The sequence below is a fragment of the Dendrobium catenatum genome, unplaced genomic scaffold (genome assembly GCF_001605985.2).
Source record: "Dendrobium catenatum unplaced genomic scaffold, ASM160598v2 fragScaff_scaffold_922, whole genome shotgun sequence".
NCBI lineage: Eukaryota > Viridiplantae > Streptophyta > Magnoliopsida > Asparagales > Orchidaceae > Dendrobium > Dendrobium catenatum.
The window spans coordinates 241,497-259,538 of NW_021319384.1; the positions used below are offsets into that span (position 1 = coordinate 241,497).

The 18,042-nt window shown below is 37.8% G+C and overlaps 1 protein-coding gene across 1 annotated transcript in view; it reads right to left on the reverse strand.

The window, feature by feature from the left end:
- The window catches only part of LOC110106912 (3-hydroxyisobutyryl-CoA hydrolase-like protein 3, mitochondrial), a 137,355-nt gene that overhangs the window by 75,949 nt on the left and 43,364 nt on the right, over positions 1–18,042 (reverse strand). Inside the window, exon 6 of the mRNA XM_028697397.1 lies at positions 2,129–2,258. Coding sequence (XP_028553230.1) covers positions 2,129–2,258 — 130 coding nt within the window. The remainder of the gene's footprint in view (positions 1–2,128; positions 2,259–18,042) is intronic.

Below are 18,042 nucleotides of genomic sequence, written 5' to 3' on the forward strand. Positions count from 1 at the left end.
CCCTTGGCGAGGTTCGACGTGTTCGTAAGTTATTTTTATGGAAAGATACCGAGCGGTACCTAGCGGTACCGAGCATGTACTAAGGGGTACCGAGCGGGTATCTAACAGTATCGAGCTTGTACAGAGCATGTACCTGCTCGATACCGAGCATGTACCTGACGGTACCGAGCATGTACATACTCGATACCGAGTAGTATCGAGCGGGTACCGAGCATGCACCTAGCTTTTTTTTATTAGTGGACGCCTCTCAACCATAAGGCGAGGCACGCCTTGAGGCCTCAGTAAACTTGAGGCGTACGTCTCAAATTCTGAACTCATTGTGTGGGCATTGAGGCTTAAATGGACAAAAGTTGCGCTGTGGCGCGCCTCTCATTGTGCATTTTTTAAACCATGGTCATCGTTTTTAGCTCTAATGTCATATACTTTTGATGACATAGCTGCACTTTAGCTGAACTTTAGCTGCCATTTTGCTACCCTTTAGTTACCCTTTTACTGCTCTTAAGCTGCCCTTTTATTGCTCTTTAACCGCACTTTAGCTGCATTTTAGTTTCATTTTAGCTGAGTTGCACTTTAGATGCGCTTTAATTGCACTTTAGCTGCGCTTTAGTTGCACTTAAGCTGCGTTTTAGCTGAGCTGCACTTTAGTTACACTTTAGCTGAGTTGCACTTAAGCTGCTCTTTAGTTGCACTTTAACTGCTTTTTTTGCTCATTCATTAGTTTATGAATATTTATTCTTTAATGTTCACGAAATCATTAACATTGATAAAGATTACTCTATGCATAAATAATTTTATACATATTCGTTCTTATTCATACAAAATAACTAAAATAAACTGAAATATATGTTGTCATAAGCTTAATAAAGATGAAGCGCAATAATAAAATATTTACTAATTCTTACAACCTTATTTGGGTATCTCATCTCGTTAGGAATTTATTCTCCTAGATTTTGTCTTCCTTTTCTCTTGTATATAATCTCAATTGCATTCTTTCTCATTCAATAAAATCATTTCCTTTCCTTCTAAGTCCTCTTCTTTAATGTTTTCTGCTACCACTTCAGCCTTAAATCTGTTTCTAACTACCATCAGCAAATAACAGTACTTCCCCTATTGTTTCTTGAATTTGTATCAATTAAAAGCAATAGCCTTACTTGGATAAATAACAAACTACACATGGTTTCAGCCAAATAAAGTATTCAACCACTAACTAAAACATTTGCCTAAATTATCTTACCTTAATTTGCTGAAAAATATTTACGGAATTCTTCCCATAGCATTCCACGGCATGCAGATCCTTTGCACCCTAACTCATCTGATGGAAAATGGAAGAAGAATACTAATACTGCATAACTTAGGAAAATTCTAGCCCACTATAGGATTAATGCCTTTTATTCAGATTACTTTATATTATAATCTCTAGTGTTCTTCTCACGGAAAGCAGCATCAAGCTCCAGAGGATCAGGATGTTGGAAGGATTAAAGAGAAATGCTATAGTGCTTTTATATATATATATATATATATATAATATTAACAAATCCACTAACCCATTCTCCAATATCAGCCGTGGGATTAAAGATCATCCGCTGCATGTCTTTTTAAGTGAAATAAGTGGACAGTTGTAGTGGAAATTGTTACAGTACATTTAATAAACAATCTGCTATAATAGACTAGGGCTGATTAAAGACATTAATTTTCCTACTGTTTTGATTTGTTAAACCACTTAATTCATATTTATAGGCTTGTAATTTATGTGCACTTGTAGATGTTAAAATGCTCTAAATAAAAAAAAAAAAGGTACGCTCACATAGCTGAAAATTTTAGGTATTATAGCTTGCAACTCACTATGACTGCTTGGATAGTCTAACCATAAGCAACGAACCAAAAGACTGGCAAACTATGATCTGCTAATTCATTATTGATTAGTTTATAAACATGAAGAGCAACAGATAGTCCTGTCAATAAATTAGTATAACCTATCAAGAGACCATAAAACAATTGCTAGACTTTCTAGACAAAGGTAACCCAGTCAAATTACTACAGGCTATAAAGGAGTTGCTCATGAGAAGCACCAACGATATACAATAATACTTCCAAATTCAAAGCAAAGTGATTTGGGCAGAAGCATTACAAATTGTATGAGTGAAGTGCCTCTCTAAGAGATGCCAAGTTTCCAGATGGCACGTAATGAGTTCCAAGGCCAACATATAATGCTTCAGCAGGAGATGAAATTCTTTTACCAGTCATTGCAAGGTAACTGCCTGCATCAAAGCCAAGCACATGTTGCTTTAGAAAATAAACAAACAAACAAACAAACAAAACAAAACAAAAACAAAAAAAAAACCACCCACAGGAAGTACTGCTCAGTGCTCACTGTCACACTTAATTATAAGCAATCTCTATTCATAAGGATGCCTCTTCTTTCCCATTTTGTAACGCAGTCAGTCCAAAAATGCTCTTGCTATGACACGATAATAATAGCTCTTCTAATACAACATGAGATGAGTATTTATCAATACAAGCCAGCATGCAGCATGAAAATGCAAGCAATCTTTGACTGAAATAACAAATGCATAAAATCATTGGAAACTTTTAGTGCCGTTGGGATCTAACAAGAAACCATTGCATTGTATCCAGGACAAAATGATCACACAAGTGTGGGCCCAGCTTTAGCTTTTTCCAAGCATGATTTTTTACGGCATGCTGCTCGCATGGACCAGGTGCTTTCAGACATGGCCTGCCACCTCAAATGCACCATTACGTCTCCAAGGGACAAAAATAATAATAATAAATTTAAACAATTCTAAAGGTTACATAATTATTTAGGCTTGATATTATGAATTTTCTTCAGCAACCATACATGGGAATGGTTTCTAACTCACTACAAGCTTATGACCAGCATGAGGTATCTGTAGCCAATGTCCTCTACAGACAGGAACAAATAAAACCATCTCCTGCCTGTTCTAGCAAGCCCAAGCAACACAAAATATTGCAATTTTAAGTTTTTTTTTAATTGTATTGAACGTTTTATTAATATGTGATAGTACTTGATAGGATATTAAAAGAAAACTTGCCACTTCATGACTTGATATACAAGTACATGTAAAGATAGCCTTGTCTACCATTAAAGAAACACAATGAGCACACAATTTATACAGCACCTCTCTGATGTGATAAGTCATCACAATGTCAAAGGGTGTGATAAGCACGAATGAAAACAGCACGCCTTACCCTGTGGGTCTGTTTGTTAACAATTAATACCACATAAATCAAAGGCAATACCATTAACTATGAGAACTAAATTGATAGTGAATTTAAAAAGAATACAAGCTAGTTCTTTCTGTTAAAATAGGGATAAACTTGTTGCCAAGAGCATTATTATAAATACTAAAAGTTAGTTCTTTGTGCTTTAATAGTGAAAAGCATTGTGCTAAGACAATTAATACAATTCCTGCAAGTAAGACAGTTCATGCTCATATTTTAATTTCTATATAGATGAGTTAGATTATTGCTTTATTGTTAACCTACACATGAAATTTACTTGTTGATTTAGTCATGCACGGTGACAACATAAACATAAATGAAGCTAATAGGACCATAACTCGTTATTGTCTAAGTGACAACATGATGATAACAATTTTCTATGCCCAAATCCTACATGCGTTAGGATTCAGGAGTGGAGTTGACATGGTCTGCATTCTAACAGTTGCCCATATAGTTAAAGAACAACTGTAAAACTTGATTGGTCATCTGTAATCCACAATTTTTCAGCCCGATCCACCACAAGCCATAGGAATAAGGCTTGTTTCCCAAACATTTTTATGTGACAGAAGAATGGTCATAAATGTAATACCCAAAATTTTCAGCTCAAAATATAAATTTTCTTAATTAAATTATACCCGAAAAAATCAACTATGTTTGGCCCTTCAGTTTCCCCTTTGTGGCCCTTCGGTTTCTCCTTTGTGGCTCTTCGATTCCTCCCCTTGGCTCCTTCCCATGGCTGGTTGTTTCCCTGCCTGGCTGCCTGTTCTGGTTCCCCTTGTGGCTGCCTATTCTGATTCCCCTTGGCTATCTATTTCGGTTCCCTGGGCTGCCCGTTATTTCCCCTTTAGCTGCCTGTTCTGGTTCCCTGTGGTGCCCGTTCCTGTCTCCCATGGCTACCTTTCCGGTTTCCTGTGTGGCTCTTCGGATGCTGCTCCTGGAAAGCCCCTTGGCCTTCTATTTTCACTTGTTTTGATTAGTTAGGTTGGGGGAAATTTGAGCTGTTTGGCTGCCCCTTTTCTCCTATAAATATAAGGTGTTTTGACAATAAAAAGAATGTGTTATGGAGAGATTTTGGAATACAAAAACATTAGGGTTTTTTCTTCTTTGGAAAAGCTTGCGAGCTTGTTCCTTTCTTCTTCTTCCTTCTTGGGAAAGCTTGCGAGCTTGTCTTCTCTTCCGTGTCGGGCATCTTACTTCTTTCTTCTCTATGCAAGTTCGGCGCCATTTGTATCTTTCTTCTTAAGCGATGGAATGCAAGTTTAGGTGCTTTTATATTAAGTTTGTAAGTGTCGTATTTCTATTATAAAAGTTAAGCGTGTTTGTGTTTTATTTTGTGTATTTTCTTATTTTTCTAAGAAGTCATTAGTATGCTTGCAAAATTAGGGTTTTCCTAATTTTCTTGCTTGCATTAATTTGGTATAAGAGCTTAGATTAGTATATCCTAGGTTTTTGTGACTTCTTTTATTTTAAGTCAAGATGGATAAACATCTACTGGAAAGCAGTCAAGAAAGAAAGCCAAATGAACTTGAAGAATCTATTTCTCAAAGTCAATGGATCTCACCACAAGAAATTTCTTCGGACCCGATACAGATCAAGCTTCTCAAGGTTCAAGAGCAGCTACGTTCAAGTGCCAAAAGATTTGAAGCTAAGAAGCTTCAACTCCTATCTGAGTTTGAACGAGAAAAGGAAATCATCAAACGAAAATATGACATTCTAATTCAGGAATCAGAAATGCCTGATCTTCATAATTTTGAAACAAATTCATCAGGATATGAGTATTTTCATTCGGAGTAGAATTTGATGTGGGGGGGGGGTCATCCCCCCTATGTTTGGCCCTTCGGTTTTCCCTTTGTGGCCCTTCGGTTCCTCCCCTTGGCTCCTTCCCGTGGCTAGTTCTTTCCCTGCCTGGCTACCTGTTTCGGTTCCCCTTGTGGCTGTCTGTTATGATTCCCCTTAGCTATCTGTTTCAATTCCCTGGGGTGCCCGTTCCTTCCCCCTTGGATGCATGTTCTGGTTCCCTGTGGTGCCCATTCCCGTCTCTCATGGATGCCTTTCCGGTTCCCTGTGTGGCTATTTGGGTGCTAATCCTGGACAGACCCTTGGTCTTCTATTTTTCCTTGTTTTGATTAGTTAAGTTGGAGGAAATTTGGATTGTTTGGTTGCCCCTTTTCTGCTATAAATAAAAGGTGTTTTGATGATAAAAAGAGTGTGTTATGGAGAGATTTTTGGAATACAAAACCTGAGGGTTTTTTCTTCTTTGGAAAAGCTTGTGAGCATGTTCCATTCTTCTTCTTCCTTCTTGGGAAAGCTTGCGAGCTTGTCATCTCTTTCGTCTCGGGCTTCTTACCTCTTTCTTCTCTCAGCAAGTTCGACGTCATTTGTATCTTTCTTCTCAAGCGATGGAATACAAGTTTATGTGTTTTTATGTTAAGTTTGTAAGCGTCATATTTCTATTATAAAAGTTAAGCGTGTTTGTGTCTTATTTTGTGTATTTTCTTATTTTTATGTTAAGTCTTTAGTATGCTTGCAAAATTAGGGTTTTCCTAATTTTCTTGCTTGCATCATATAATAAAAGCTAGAATTTCAAAAAGCTATCCATGCAACGGCTGATATAATGAACATACGCTGATTCAACAATTAGAGGGCTGGTAATTTGAGTGGTGTGAGTTTAAGAGGGTTATAGCTTTATTATTTTTCCATTCAATATTTCCTCAGCCTAAAGCATTGCTTGAGGGTTCTATTGGGTGAAAGTAGGAGTTCGACTAAGGCTGGAGCGATGAAATGCCGAGAGGTTGAGGTGATAAATTCGGTGGAAGAAGAAGATGAAGAAGGGAGTAGGGAAAAGGGAGATTTAGGGGAGAAGTAAAAGAGGAAAGAGTTCTTTTTTTTTTTTGTATTATAGATTTCCAATTATAATTAAAATTTCTAATCTAGATTATACCAAATTGTTATTTATGATTTTAATTGATATATGAAAAGGGGATGTTTTGAGGTAAAAATTTATTATTTTGGGATAAATGTGGGCTCCAAAAATTCGGCCCCGGCCTCGTCGCTTTTCTTTTTATTCGGCGAGGGAGTTTTAACTAAGTTCCGAGGTAAATTTTGGAAGGCAGATGGGTTTATAGATAAGATACTACCCAGAGATTTCGCCCTCATTTTGCGAGGACTTTATGATCTGAGTTCTGGTTTCCTATAGGCACAAGTCCCTATAGTTAATTACCCCTCCCGATCACGAGAGAGAACTTTCGATTAAGGCTAGTCATCGATCAGATACGTAGAGATACGTGTTATCTGGCATATAGTAGCAGTATGGGTATGGAATGGTTGGAGAATTTGGGAATTTGGAGGATTGAAACATTTGGAGATTTGATATTTAAAATTAGAAATTGCACCATCGTGCAATTAAAGCGGATGATAGGGAAATGGATGATGGACCCGATCAAGATCCCATGGTTCCGTCATCCCGAGCCATCGTGGTCTCTGGTTAGTCAAAGGAGGTAGTCGACCCAACCTGACAGAAGGATCCTTGTCGGCAGCCATGGGTTGCTTCGTCCAAGGGTACCTTGTAAACCTGGGATGGATATTTGCCTAAGGGGACAAATTTGAATCCACCTTAGCTAACAGAGGGCTTTGTGCCCTATCAATCATAGACTATTGATTCATATCTCAATGATTTGATGCTAATAAGGAACGTAGCGCTGGCTATAACTGGTATTTCGTGGTGCCATTTGGCAGCAAAAACCACTCGGTTCAGAGGGCCCCGGGTCATAACCGTTTACCTGCAGTGCCATTTGGCGACAAAACTGCCAGTTAGAGGACACGTACCACGTCCTTACTGGCAGGAGATTGTTTTAGAATAGATCCTAGTGATATTTTCGACTAGGCATTTGGCTCTTTATGAGCTGAAGTAAATTTTAATTTGTCCACCTCAGCAAACTGTTGCGAAGGGTGGATAGGCTTTACTTTAAGTGTTGGGATGGATAGTTTCATTTTTAAATATTTTTGGGATTTTGGGATTTTTTGGATGTTTGGAATGGACTTTTAGGAGGCCTTTGAAAGTATTTGTGAACCCCTCCGGTTGAGATCTTCGTTCAACACGGCCATCATCGGGGTGTTAGGGGTAATTTCTCTTTATTGATTGAACCCTGTCAACCTTATCAACTTAACAATATGGGATCAGGTTTCGTAAGCTTTATGCCCTTGATAGTGAATTCTCGTTGTTATAGGCCTTGAAGGTCTAATATGAATGTATTAAGACAAATATAACGGTCGCCACAACCGTATAATTGTTTGTTGGTTTGAACCCTGTCGACTTCTATTGACCCGTTAGAAGGAGCGGGTTCGAACATGAATTCACTTATCGACCTACGCAGCATCCCTAGACGTCACGTGTGTACTTATAACACGTTCGTCGGGGCTCGTGCGGGTGTTTGGGGGCATTTTATAATTGAACCCTGTCAACTCTTTTTATCTACTTAGAAGGATCGGGTTCAAGTTTGATAACCCGCGCAACATAACTAGACGTCACGTGTGTACCAATAACACGCTCGCCGGGGCTCATGCGGGTGTTGATTGTATACCCTCTTTTAGTGTACCTAAGTGTGTACAAACTACAGTGCATGTGCAAGGGTATTTTGGAATATTCATGAAACGTCTTCTGTCCGCTTCCAAGAACGTCGCGGATCCGGTGGCGCAGAGTAACAGCTTCTGGATCAGTTGTTTGCTGCTTTGTACAGGTAGACTGTCGTGCACTATTTGTTGATTTTTGCAGGCGGATCAAAGTGCACTAACTAATCTCCTGCCTTCATTGTGGATGCTTGTAGATGAATCACTGTGTGCATGATGGACCTTCTACAATCACTTGTGGGCACACTATAATTTCTTCTAACATCTACAATCTTTCATCAGTGTTTGCAGATAGATGTAATAAGAGCTATCATGCTTTCTTGCATAAAGGTCAAGCTCTTTCTCCCATGACCTTCTTTACTTAAAGATCACATTATGCTAGCAACATGTATGATGAACTTGGAAATATCTGTGGTAATGCTTGCTTGTGAATTCATTATCGTATGTATCAACTTCTTTTATTTGCAAAAGAGCAATCGTATTTGCTCATATAATTGTTATACACATCGACACTCATCATCTTCATCTTTATACAGTTCATAAGATATTCTTTTGGATGCATTTGAATGATCGCAATTTTTAACCTCTTTATTTAGATCTTGCATGATGATTTAAGGGTAGGTTATCACATTTCCTACAATTCATATTTGTTGTAATTTGATGTATTAATTCGTGTATATCAAGTTGGATGCTCAAGATTTATTCATTGAACTTTTTCATTTTGATTGCTCATTCATTGAACCAAGATCTTATTCCATACGCTTCAAGTCTTCTAGCATTTATTTGAATTCCTTTGAGTCACCTTCTATTATTTGCATGATTGCAAACAATTGGATTCAAGGCCCAATTTCTTGTGACTGCTAATTTTGTTGTATATTCAAGTTGTTCAAAATAAGCTCAAAGCCCTTTGTATTTGGTCCAAATCCGGATTCAAATTCTCTTGCATATGATTCAAAATCTTGTGATCTATCCATGTCTTTGCTTGAGTTCAACTATTCAAGTCAAGCTTGAATGAAATTTTTTTGGTTGAGCTTTGATTCAAGTCCTCCTTGGTCAAGTTACAAGTCCCCATGATTGTTCAAACCATGATCAAATGAGGTTCAAATTATAGCATATCCTTTTGTATTTTTCTTTTAGGTTCAAATTGAATTAAAGCTCTTTATATCATTTTGAAGTTCATAAGTCCATTTCACTTGGTTCAAACCAAGTTCAAATGCATGTCCCCTATTGTTCAAGTTCTTTGTCAGCTTTGGTCCACATTCAAGTTCACTTTCGTTTGCTCATGTGACAAGTCTAAATCCTTGCTCAAATTGTTCAAGTCAAGTCCTTTGTAGCCTCTTGAGTTCAATCAAATTCAAGTCTTATGATTTCAAATTTATTTGAGTTCAAGTTTATTTAAGTCCATTCGGTTCAAGTTCACAAGTCCGAGTCCACTGTTCTATCAAATTCAATGGTTCACAAGCTGAGTTCAAGTTAGATCGTCCTTTGAGTTCAATTAAGTCCAAATGTAGCATTGTGTTCAACCGAAATTTCGGCAACCTCCCGGCGTCTACCCCGTTGAGGGAAAAACTACAGAAAATTGGGTATTTCCCACCATGCTAAGAAAAGCGTGTATGGTAGGTGCCCTCTTTCGAGGACACCGCGACCGTGTAATTTTTGATCCCCCAACACGCTAAGAAAAGCGTGTATAGGTATTTGATACATTTTGCAAGAAAAACTGTTATTTCCCTGCTTCGTCGTACGCATCGCACCGGGTTCCCATCCCACCACGCAAAGAAAAGCGTGTATAGGCGGTTTTCTGGTGCGCTAACACTGAAGAAGGGACTTTAAGTGATTATCCGCTTCGTCGCAAGCGTCGGGACGCACGTCCTCCCACCACGCTAAAAAAGCGTGTATAGGTGGTCGTTTTGTCTCGACACATGCGTTGAAATGGGTTCTCGGAGTTTTTAAGGTTTGAAAGATTATACCTGCGCAGGGTTGTCGTTGTTGGCTCGAAGATCGAGGTGGGAGGAAGTGATCCATTTAATATATATAATTTATTATAAATTAATCATAATTAGTTATATATAATAGATATAACTAATTACATTTAATTTAAAATTAATTACAAATAAATGGGATCTAATTTATAATTAATTATAAATTAAATACAATTAGTCATTTAACTAATTGTATTTAATTCATGGTTAATTATAAATTATAATGATTAAATAATTATAATTGATTTAACTAATCATAATTAATTACTATTAGTAGTAATTAAATGTGATTAAATAAAATCAACTTTAAGTAAGCTAATTAAAGAAGATTTGAGCAGGATGCAGAAATTAAACAGAGTTTAAGTTAAATCCTTTTGAAATAGGATTCAAGCATGATTTACAGAGAATTAAATCCTCTGTTCAATTAAACAGGGAGTTCAATTCTCTGTTTCCAGGGAGTCAGCCGAGGAAGCACACGATAGGGAGTAAATCACCTTCAAAGCCAACGGGCTACTGTATTTACTTCCGATCAAATTATCTTAACTCCTGATCCGGTTAGATGAGAACGTCGTCGAGGGATCAGAGCTGATCGGCGACAAAGGAGGTGGAGAGCTCTCGGTTTAGGGCTTAAGTAGGCGTCGGCGCAGGGAGGAGTCAGTGGATGGGGCGTCGGGAAGAGGTAGAGGTGCTCTCCTCTCTCTCGCTCTTTCTCTCTCTCTCTCACTCTCTTTGGATTTGAAGAGATCGGGGTTAAGGAGGTCGGCGGCACAGGGGCTCTCACGATCGGAGAGCTCCGATCGTTGCTTCCGATCGGGACTTCGTGACTCCTGATCGGCTGGAAGGAAAGAACGTCGCCGGAGCGAGGTTGAGCAGCACGGAGGAGGTATCGAAGGAGAGGAGGTTAGGCTGTGGGAGGATCGAGCGTAGAAGTGTTATGGGAGAGGAGCCGAGAGTCGCTGCTGGGATGTGGAGTTCCCTCGCCTTTTAACGACACGAACAGAGCAAGAAACGAGGAAATGTCGCAGGATTTACGGCGGATTTGCGGAGAAGCAACTGGAGCGGCGCCGTTCTATAGGTAAGCGGGATTTCATCTCCTTTCTCGACGGGATTTCAGGGATTTTAGCGGGTTTTTGGTTTTGTTTTTGGTGTTATATTCGATGGTCAACAAATGCCCCCCAACAAATGTGGTTTGCGTCTGGAGCGAACCACGTTTGTTGTATGCTGATTGACCCTATGGATCTCTAGATATTTATTCTAGATGTCACACTAGGGATTTCATTTAGTGGATCTCCAAAGCTTTCTTGGATGTCACACTAAGATTTCTTTCTCCATAGATCTTTTAGATATATCCACATATGGTTGATACATCGATCTTAATTGAGTAGGGATCCTCCAGGGCGCTCAATCCACGTCTTTGACTTGAAACCTGAGATTTTGATTCTTTCTATCATGTGTTTTGTGCTGCGAACATTGATGGAGAATTACCTAATTTGTCATTATTGATTTATCAGGTGATTTTTTCTTTGTACCTTCGGCCCTATGCTTCTTGCTTTGGCGAGCTTGATGAAGGAGTAGATGTCGGTGACCTAAACCCTTTAGGTTTGTACTAGGTCGGTGGCAAGAAGTCATAGGTCCAGAGCTTCGTGCATAACGGACTTGTTGATGACGGAATCCTCTTAGTTCAGCCATAGGCTTTTCATGAATTTTAGGATAGTTTTCTTCGATCCTCTGCTTTGTGCTTTGGCGAACTTATTGAAGAAGAATTCATTCGATCCTCGCTTTGTCCTTTACGGATTTGTTGAAGGATTTGCAGGTTTTGGATTCAGTTGATAATACCGAACGTAGGTAGTATCTTGATCATTAACCACTTGAGAAGACTTTAATCTGAATCACTTGAGTTCATCAGATCGGGAGAGCTAGAATTTGATAGTTCTTTATCCTCTAGTTGCTGAGATGGGGGTTCCTCTACTACGGCCTTTCTTATGGCTTGTTGAGTAGATGGAACTGTCAGTGATCCGGCCATATTTGGACGTGTTGGACTTCTCCTACAAGGCGGACGAACACTTCAAGTTCGCCGGAGAGAGGCGACGCCGGCAGGAGAGGCAGCGGGAAGGGTGGCCAACCGTGCGAGAGGCTCTTGGTTTCGCGAAACAACGCTTGCGGGAGTCGAAATTTTGGGAAAGACCTGTAGCCCGATCGGTTTCAAGGGAAATAAGCCTCATTTTAAGTAGGTGGGGCCAATTGGATGAGGCGTACGCCTCACCTAAAATTGCGCAATTGCGCAATTGAGGCGTGCCTCATACATGGTGAGGCGTACGCCTCTCCAAAGGTGGAAATTGCGTGCGCCTCAGAGCGTTTTTTGGAAGAATTGCACAGAGGCGCGCCTCTTGTTGCGCAATTTTAAACAGAGCTCCATTCTTCCTCAAACTCACTTTTTGACAAGGCGAGTGGATAGTGGTTCCACTATGACAACCCGGCGAGGTAAAATCCCTAAAAACTTTGGAAAATCACTAGATCCCCAAGCCATGGTTGTGTGTTTGATGCTCCCAAATCCATAGGGCCTTGTAGTAGCCTAATTTGTGCTCTCCAAAAGCTAGAGTTTACTGTCCTCTTCAAGGAACAGTGGAAATCCCGCGATTTTCACTTGTTTGCTCTCATGTGAGAACCAAAAGGCACGTCAATACGCATAGGGTGGTTGAATTGGCATCCGACAACCCCCAAATGCATGTTTTAGCATCCATACTGTGTCAAATGCCTTCACCTACAACTAAACCCTAAGTTTATGATATTTCACTTGATGGTAAATCAAATGTTGAGGTGTAGACTTTCACAATGGAGCATGCTATGTTATATTTCTTAGATTGATGTGTTATTACAAAATTAACATACAAAAGTGGGAACCCACACTTAATGAGGCCTATAGAATGACAATGGATCATCACTTCCTCTAACTCTTGAAATCCCTCAACATTGGAGGCCTTCATGCATGCTTCCAATGCACCAATCATGCCAAAATTGATTGGAAATCTCCTTCCAACTTGGGGCATGTGTTTCCTAACTCACCATAAATCAATATATGCTATATGTCACTTGCCATGATTGTCGCATATTCAAAAATTCCAAACTTACAAACATGTTCACTAGATTTGTGAATGCTTGCAAAGCCAAGCGGACTTTTCTATGGATCCCAAGGGCTCTTAGATTACAGCCCACTATACCTTGGAATCTATTAAACATGTTCATCGCAATTTGCAAATTGATTGTCTAAGGGCAGTGATGGATAGCACAAGCATTGGTTAATCTCGGAAAATGGTAAATCACCCGCACCACTTCTAGGTTTCTCTAGATCATGTCGAAATTGGTTTAGAAATCTCTCCAAAGCATTAGGAAATCAACCTTCCCTTCTCCAAATGAATCCAAGACATTCGTAGAAGAGTAGGAAGTTCTCTACCTCATAACCATGTTCCTCATGCATGACTTTTAGAGCCTCCTCAAGGTTCAAAATATTATGTTGGATGAATCTTTGGATCTTAAAAGCAAAATCTAATTCATCCACCCTTTGTTCGTTGATATATAAAATCAACAAACAATCATCTATACATCTTCATGCATGATGCTTAGAGTTTTCTCAAAACTCCATATGTTAGATAACAATCATAACATAAATCTTATAACCTTAGTTACAAAATCCTACGTTCATTCTATCATATTTGTTGAGATAAAATCAACAAGCAAACAGTTATCTCTCTCCTCATGCATTGCATGTGGAATCTCCTCAAGGTTTCAAATGTTACATTACATGATTCATTGGATCTTAGAACCAAATTCTTAGTCATCTATCTTTTGTTAAAACAAAATCAACAAACAATTATCTTTCCCTTTCATGCATGACATCTGGAGTTTCCTTAAGACTCCAAATGTTTCACTGCTCGACTCCTAGCATGCCTTAGGAGTTATCACCAACCCTTCTCATGTCTTGTATTATGAATTTCTCCAAATTCCTAATGCATCATATTCCAAGCTTTGGAAACTTAGAACCAAACTCTAAGCTTTCCATTCCCCTTTTGTTGGAGCATGAAACCAACAAATAGTCTCTTTGCTCTTTGCTTTCAAAGCCCGCATAGAGGTTCTCAAATAACCTCTAAAGGGTCCAAAGAAAGCATTAGCAAATCTAGGGCAAAATCCTAGGTCCCATTAAGCCTGTTTGTTAACACAAAATTAGCAAATAACAGTCACTCCTCTCTTGCATGATGATTTGAAGTCCTCCAAGACTTCAAAACATGTCATCGTATGAATACCTTGAACTTGAGACTAGATCTCAAGTAATTCCCTATCATTTGCTTAGCCACAAATTAAGGAAATAAAAATCTTCTCTTTGAACACGAAATATTCAAGGAATATTCCAAATTACAATCCATAAATTGCATATTGCTTCCCTTTTTCTATGACTCAAAGATTGAAGGAAAATCCTTTTATTATACTAACCTAAATTAGGAGAGTGTGCATATTTCTTTGAATATCAAATGTTCAAAAAGCTTCCTCCAAATTGCAACCACTAGGTTGGATTTTACCTCTTCATTTCCTACAAGATAAAATTATAAGAAACCTTCAAATTCTTCTTTCACTCTCCTAAACCCAAATTGGGAGTGTAAATCTTCCTTTTGAACACCAAATGTTCAAAAAGCATTCATAAGTTTGCAACCCAAATGATGTAGACAAAGGGGGGGGGGGGCCAACTCATGTCCAAAAAAAATCAATTTTGGCCTCCCTCGAGTTTGCAAGCTCAATAAAATTTGAGCTGGAATTTAGGTCATTTATAAGCTGATTTTTAGTTCATTTATTGAACTAAGAGTTAGCTCATTATTAGCTAGATTTTAGTTCATTTATTATCTACTTTCCACCCTTCTTTCTCATCCCCTCCGGAAATCCTGCGGGCTCTTTCCAACCTTTCTTCTCGGGCTTCTAACCTCTTTCTTCTCTCCGCAAGTGCCACTCCACCTGTATCCCTCATCTCTAACTGAAGCAACTTTAAGGTGTCTTTGATTTTCGATTCGAGTTTGTTAGATCGTCGTTTGTAGTCTTTTAATTTCTAATATTTTTATTTTATTTGAAATGTAAGAGTTTGTTCGTCCCTTTTCTCGTCCTTAGTCATTTTCGTCGGTAGAAGTCCGTCTTCTTTTTGTGATTAAAAAATATAGGGTCCCCTATATTTTTTGATTGCATCACCAAAGTTGCAGACTTCTTCTCCCCTTTGTACAACCCAAAAAGTTATACGAAATCTCTCTTTTATCCAACCCAAGTTAGGTGAAAGAGCAATAAATGTTTGTTGACTTGTAGTTTCAAAACTATGGGTCATTTATCCTTTCTATGACACCAGAAGTCTTATAAAACTTTCTAACACCTTGGCCTTAAAGCTATGAGTTATGTTCAATTTCCCTTGGTTCCAAAGCTAAGAGGAAATCCATCTTCGCTTAATCTCAAAAATTATGGTAGAGTTCACATCCAACTAATTCTCTTGTTAGGACAAAATCAACTCATATTTCTACACCAAATATAGGAATATTAATCTTATTTCTCCTTTATTCTCCTAACCAAAGTTTGGTGAACGAGTCAATTTCTTTAAACACTCAATAGTCCAAAGAATCATTGATATGTAGCTCAAATCTACATACATTCTCTTATGTTTGCTTCACCTATAATTAACAAACTAAATATCCATCGTTGAACATAAAAAATTCAATGATAATTCCTCTTGATTTGTAACTTCAAAGTTGCAGATCTTCTTCACCTATTGAGCCAAAATTAATTGGTGACCCATATTTCTTCTCCAATCTCTAAGCTGTAGGAAATCTCCCTCTCTTTTAACTCCAAAAGTTAAAGAGAATCCTCTCTCCCTAGCTCCACAAGTTAAGGAGAATTCTCCAATATTTAGCTCAAAAGTTACATGTTGGGTTCCTACATTCCCTATCCTTAGCTCCAAAGGCTAAGGAAGATCTTCCAACACAGCCCACAAGCTACATACTGAACACCCCTCTCTTAGATCCAAATCTAAGTAATCATTTCATCTTAACCAACTTAAATGATCTCTCCTATGATATTTAAAACATAGCATTTAGGAGTCTCGTAGGAGTTTTCTATCTATTAAAGTTCACCTTACTCTATTGGATGAATTTCTCTAAGACCTAAGTATAATCATTAGGCATGTTATCTTATCTTATTAGATAAATATTTTTCTCCTATCCAAATACTAAGATTACCCAAAAAAACCTAAAAATCACTTAGGTTTATTTTGACCAAATGATCAATCATCTCCCTCTAAGAGCGAGATGCCTATATCATTGTATCTCAGTACTTCATAAGTAGCAAGCTTGCCTAAAAGCAACCGGGTGCTGTTTTGTGGGTTCTTCATAACCCTCCAAAATATGAAATAAAAGCCAAATATGATCTTTAGATCACAAACAACTTAAAGAGAAACTACCCATGGATAAAGATTAAACATCTTTATTCCAAAATAAAATCAAACACCTCTTTTAGTAACATGTCACACAAGCCTTACACACTTAGATGTACAGCCCCTAGGCATACTAGGATTATGATTTTTCTTTTTATATGCATGGATTCTATGATTTGGTATGATTACATTTTAATTGTCTGCATTGTGGACACTTGCCCTTAAGGGGATAGTGTAGAAATATATACATTTTTTCTTGTAGATGACTATGTCCAAAAGAGGGAGCAATAAATCATAAATAAAAATACTTACATGACAAGTGTTGATTAAGACCCTTCAAGAGATGTGTCCAATAGGGTAAAAGCAGGGGCTTAGCATTTCAAGTGCTAGGCAATTTTGTATGATTATTAATGTTTTATATATAAACAACTCATAATCTCTAACCTATTTTGCAGGTTTTGAGTTTTTTACATTTTTATATGTATTTGATAGATTTAAAAGTCGAGTTAAACTTGTGGGTTTCAGTTAAAAGATGTGGATCAAGAGGATGTACTGATAAAGGTCAAGCTTAAAATTTACCTGTAAGTCAAAACTTGAAGACCCCACAAGTAAAGACTGTAATAAATATTTGACAGGATTATATAATAGTAGGCTACTTAGCTGTCAAATCTAGTTGTAATAACTTAAACTCTAAAATTTATATTTCTTGTATTTGACTTATATATACAAGCATGAATTAATTGTTTAATAATTGTGCAATTGAAATATATAATTTTTCTAGGTTTCTTCTTTATTTTGCTTGGGGATGGTCTGAATTTTTGTTGTGGTAGGCTCTTCGAAAAAAAAAAAATTTCTACCAATTAAAATGTAAGTAATCTAAAATCAAGCTAGGCTTCATGTTTTTCCGACAAAGAAAGAAAAATTGCATGGCTCCCTTCAAGAGGCCAAGTTTTTAAAATTTTAAATTAACCGTGCATAGCCTAGTGAGTCTCATGTAGAACAGTCTTCACTTAAGGATTAAATAATCAGAAACTTATATTTGTGAGTTAGCATCATACATATCACTCATAGTCAAGCATCTTAGCTTAAAAGCCAAGCTATAAGCTCTACTTTAGAAACAAAAAAATCTCCCTACTCTTTATATGCATTGAGATCGGATATCATGATTTTAAAAGAGACTAGGTTGGTTAGCTGGTAGCCCTTTTCAAGCAGGGCAATAAATCTAGAGGTCAGGTTGGCTATGCCTCATGTAAGATGTAATTTGCAAGTCTTTTGCACTTCGCTAGACTTAGGTTCGAGTACTAACTCTTAGTAGTCCTCACCATAATTTTAGAGTCAGAGACAGTGGTTGATTTCAATAACCTTATAAGCTATCATCTTCCAGGGATTTCCTCTGATACATCTTGGTGGAATGTATGCCCCAAAATTCTAATTAAAATTATCAACTTAAACAAAAAATTGGATTATAAAATATAAAATTCAATATATGATAGTTTTGAGTACCTCTGAGTTGCTCCTCAGAATCAAGTACTCCTAGTCTTCCTCCCCTTGGCTCTCATTCCAAGAACTCCAATCAAAGTTGATCCTTTTATCCTTTGAAATTCTTAAAGACTAAAATACTTTAAATAAGAATTTTATGAATTTTAAAATCAAGCCAATATTTGGATAATTTTCCAAAAAAAAACGACTAGTTTAATCAAAAATTTTCTCAAGTACCAAATGCTT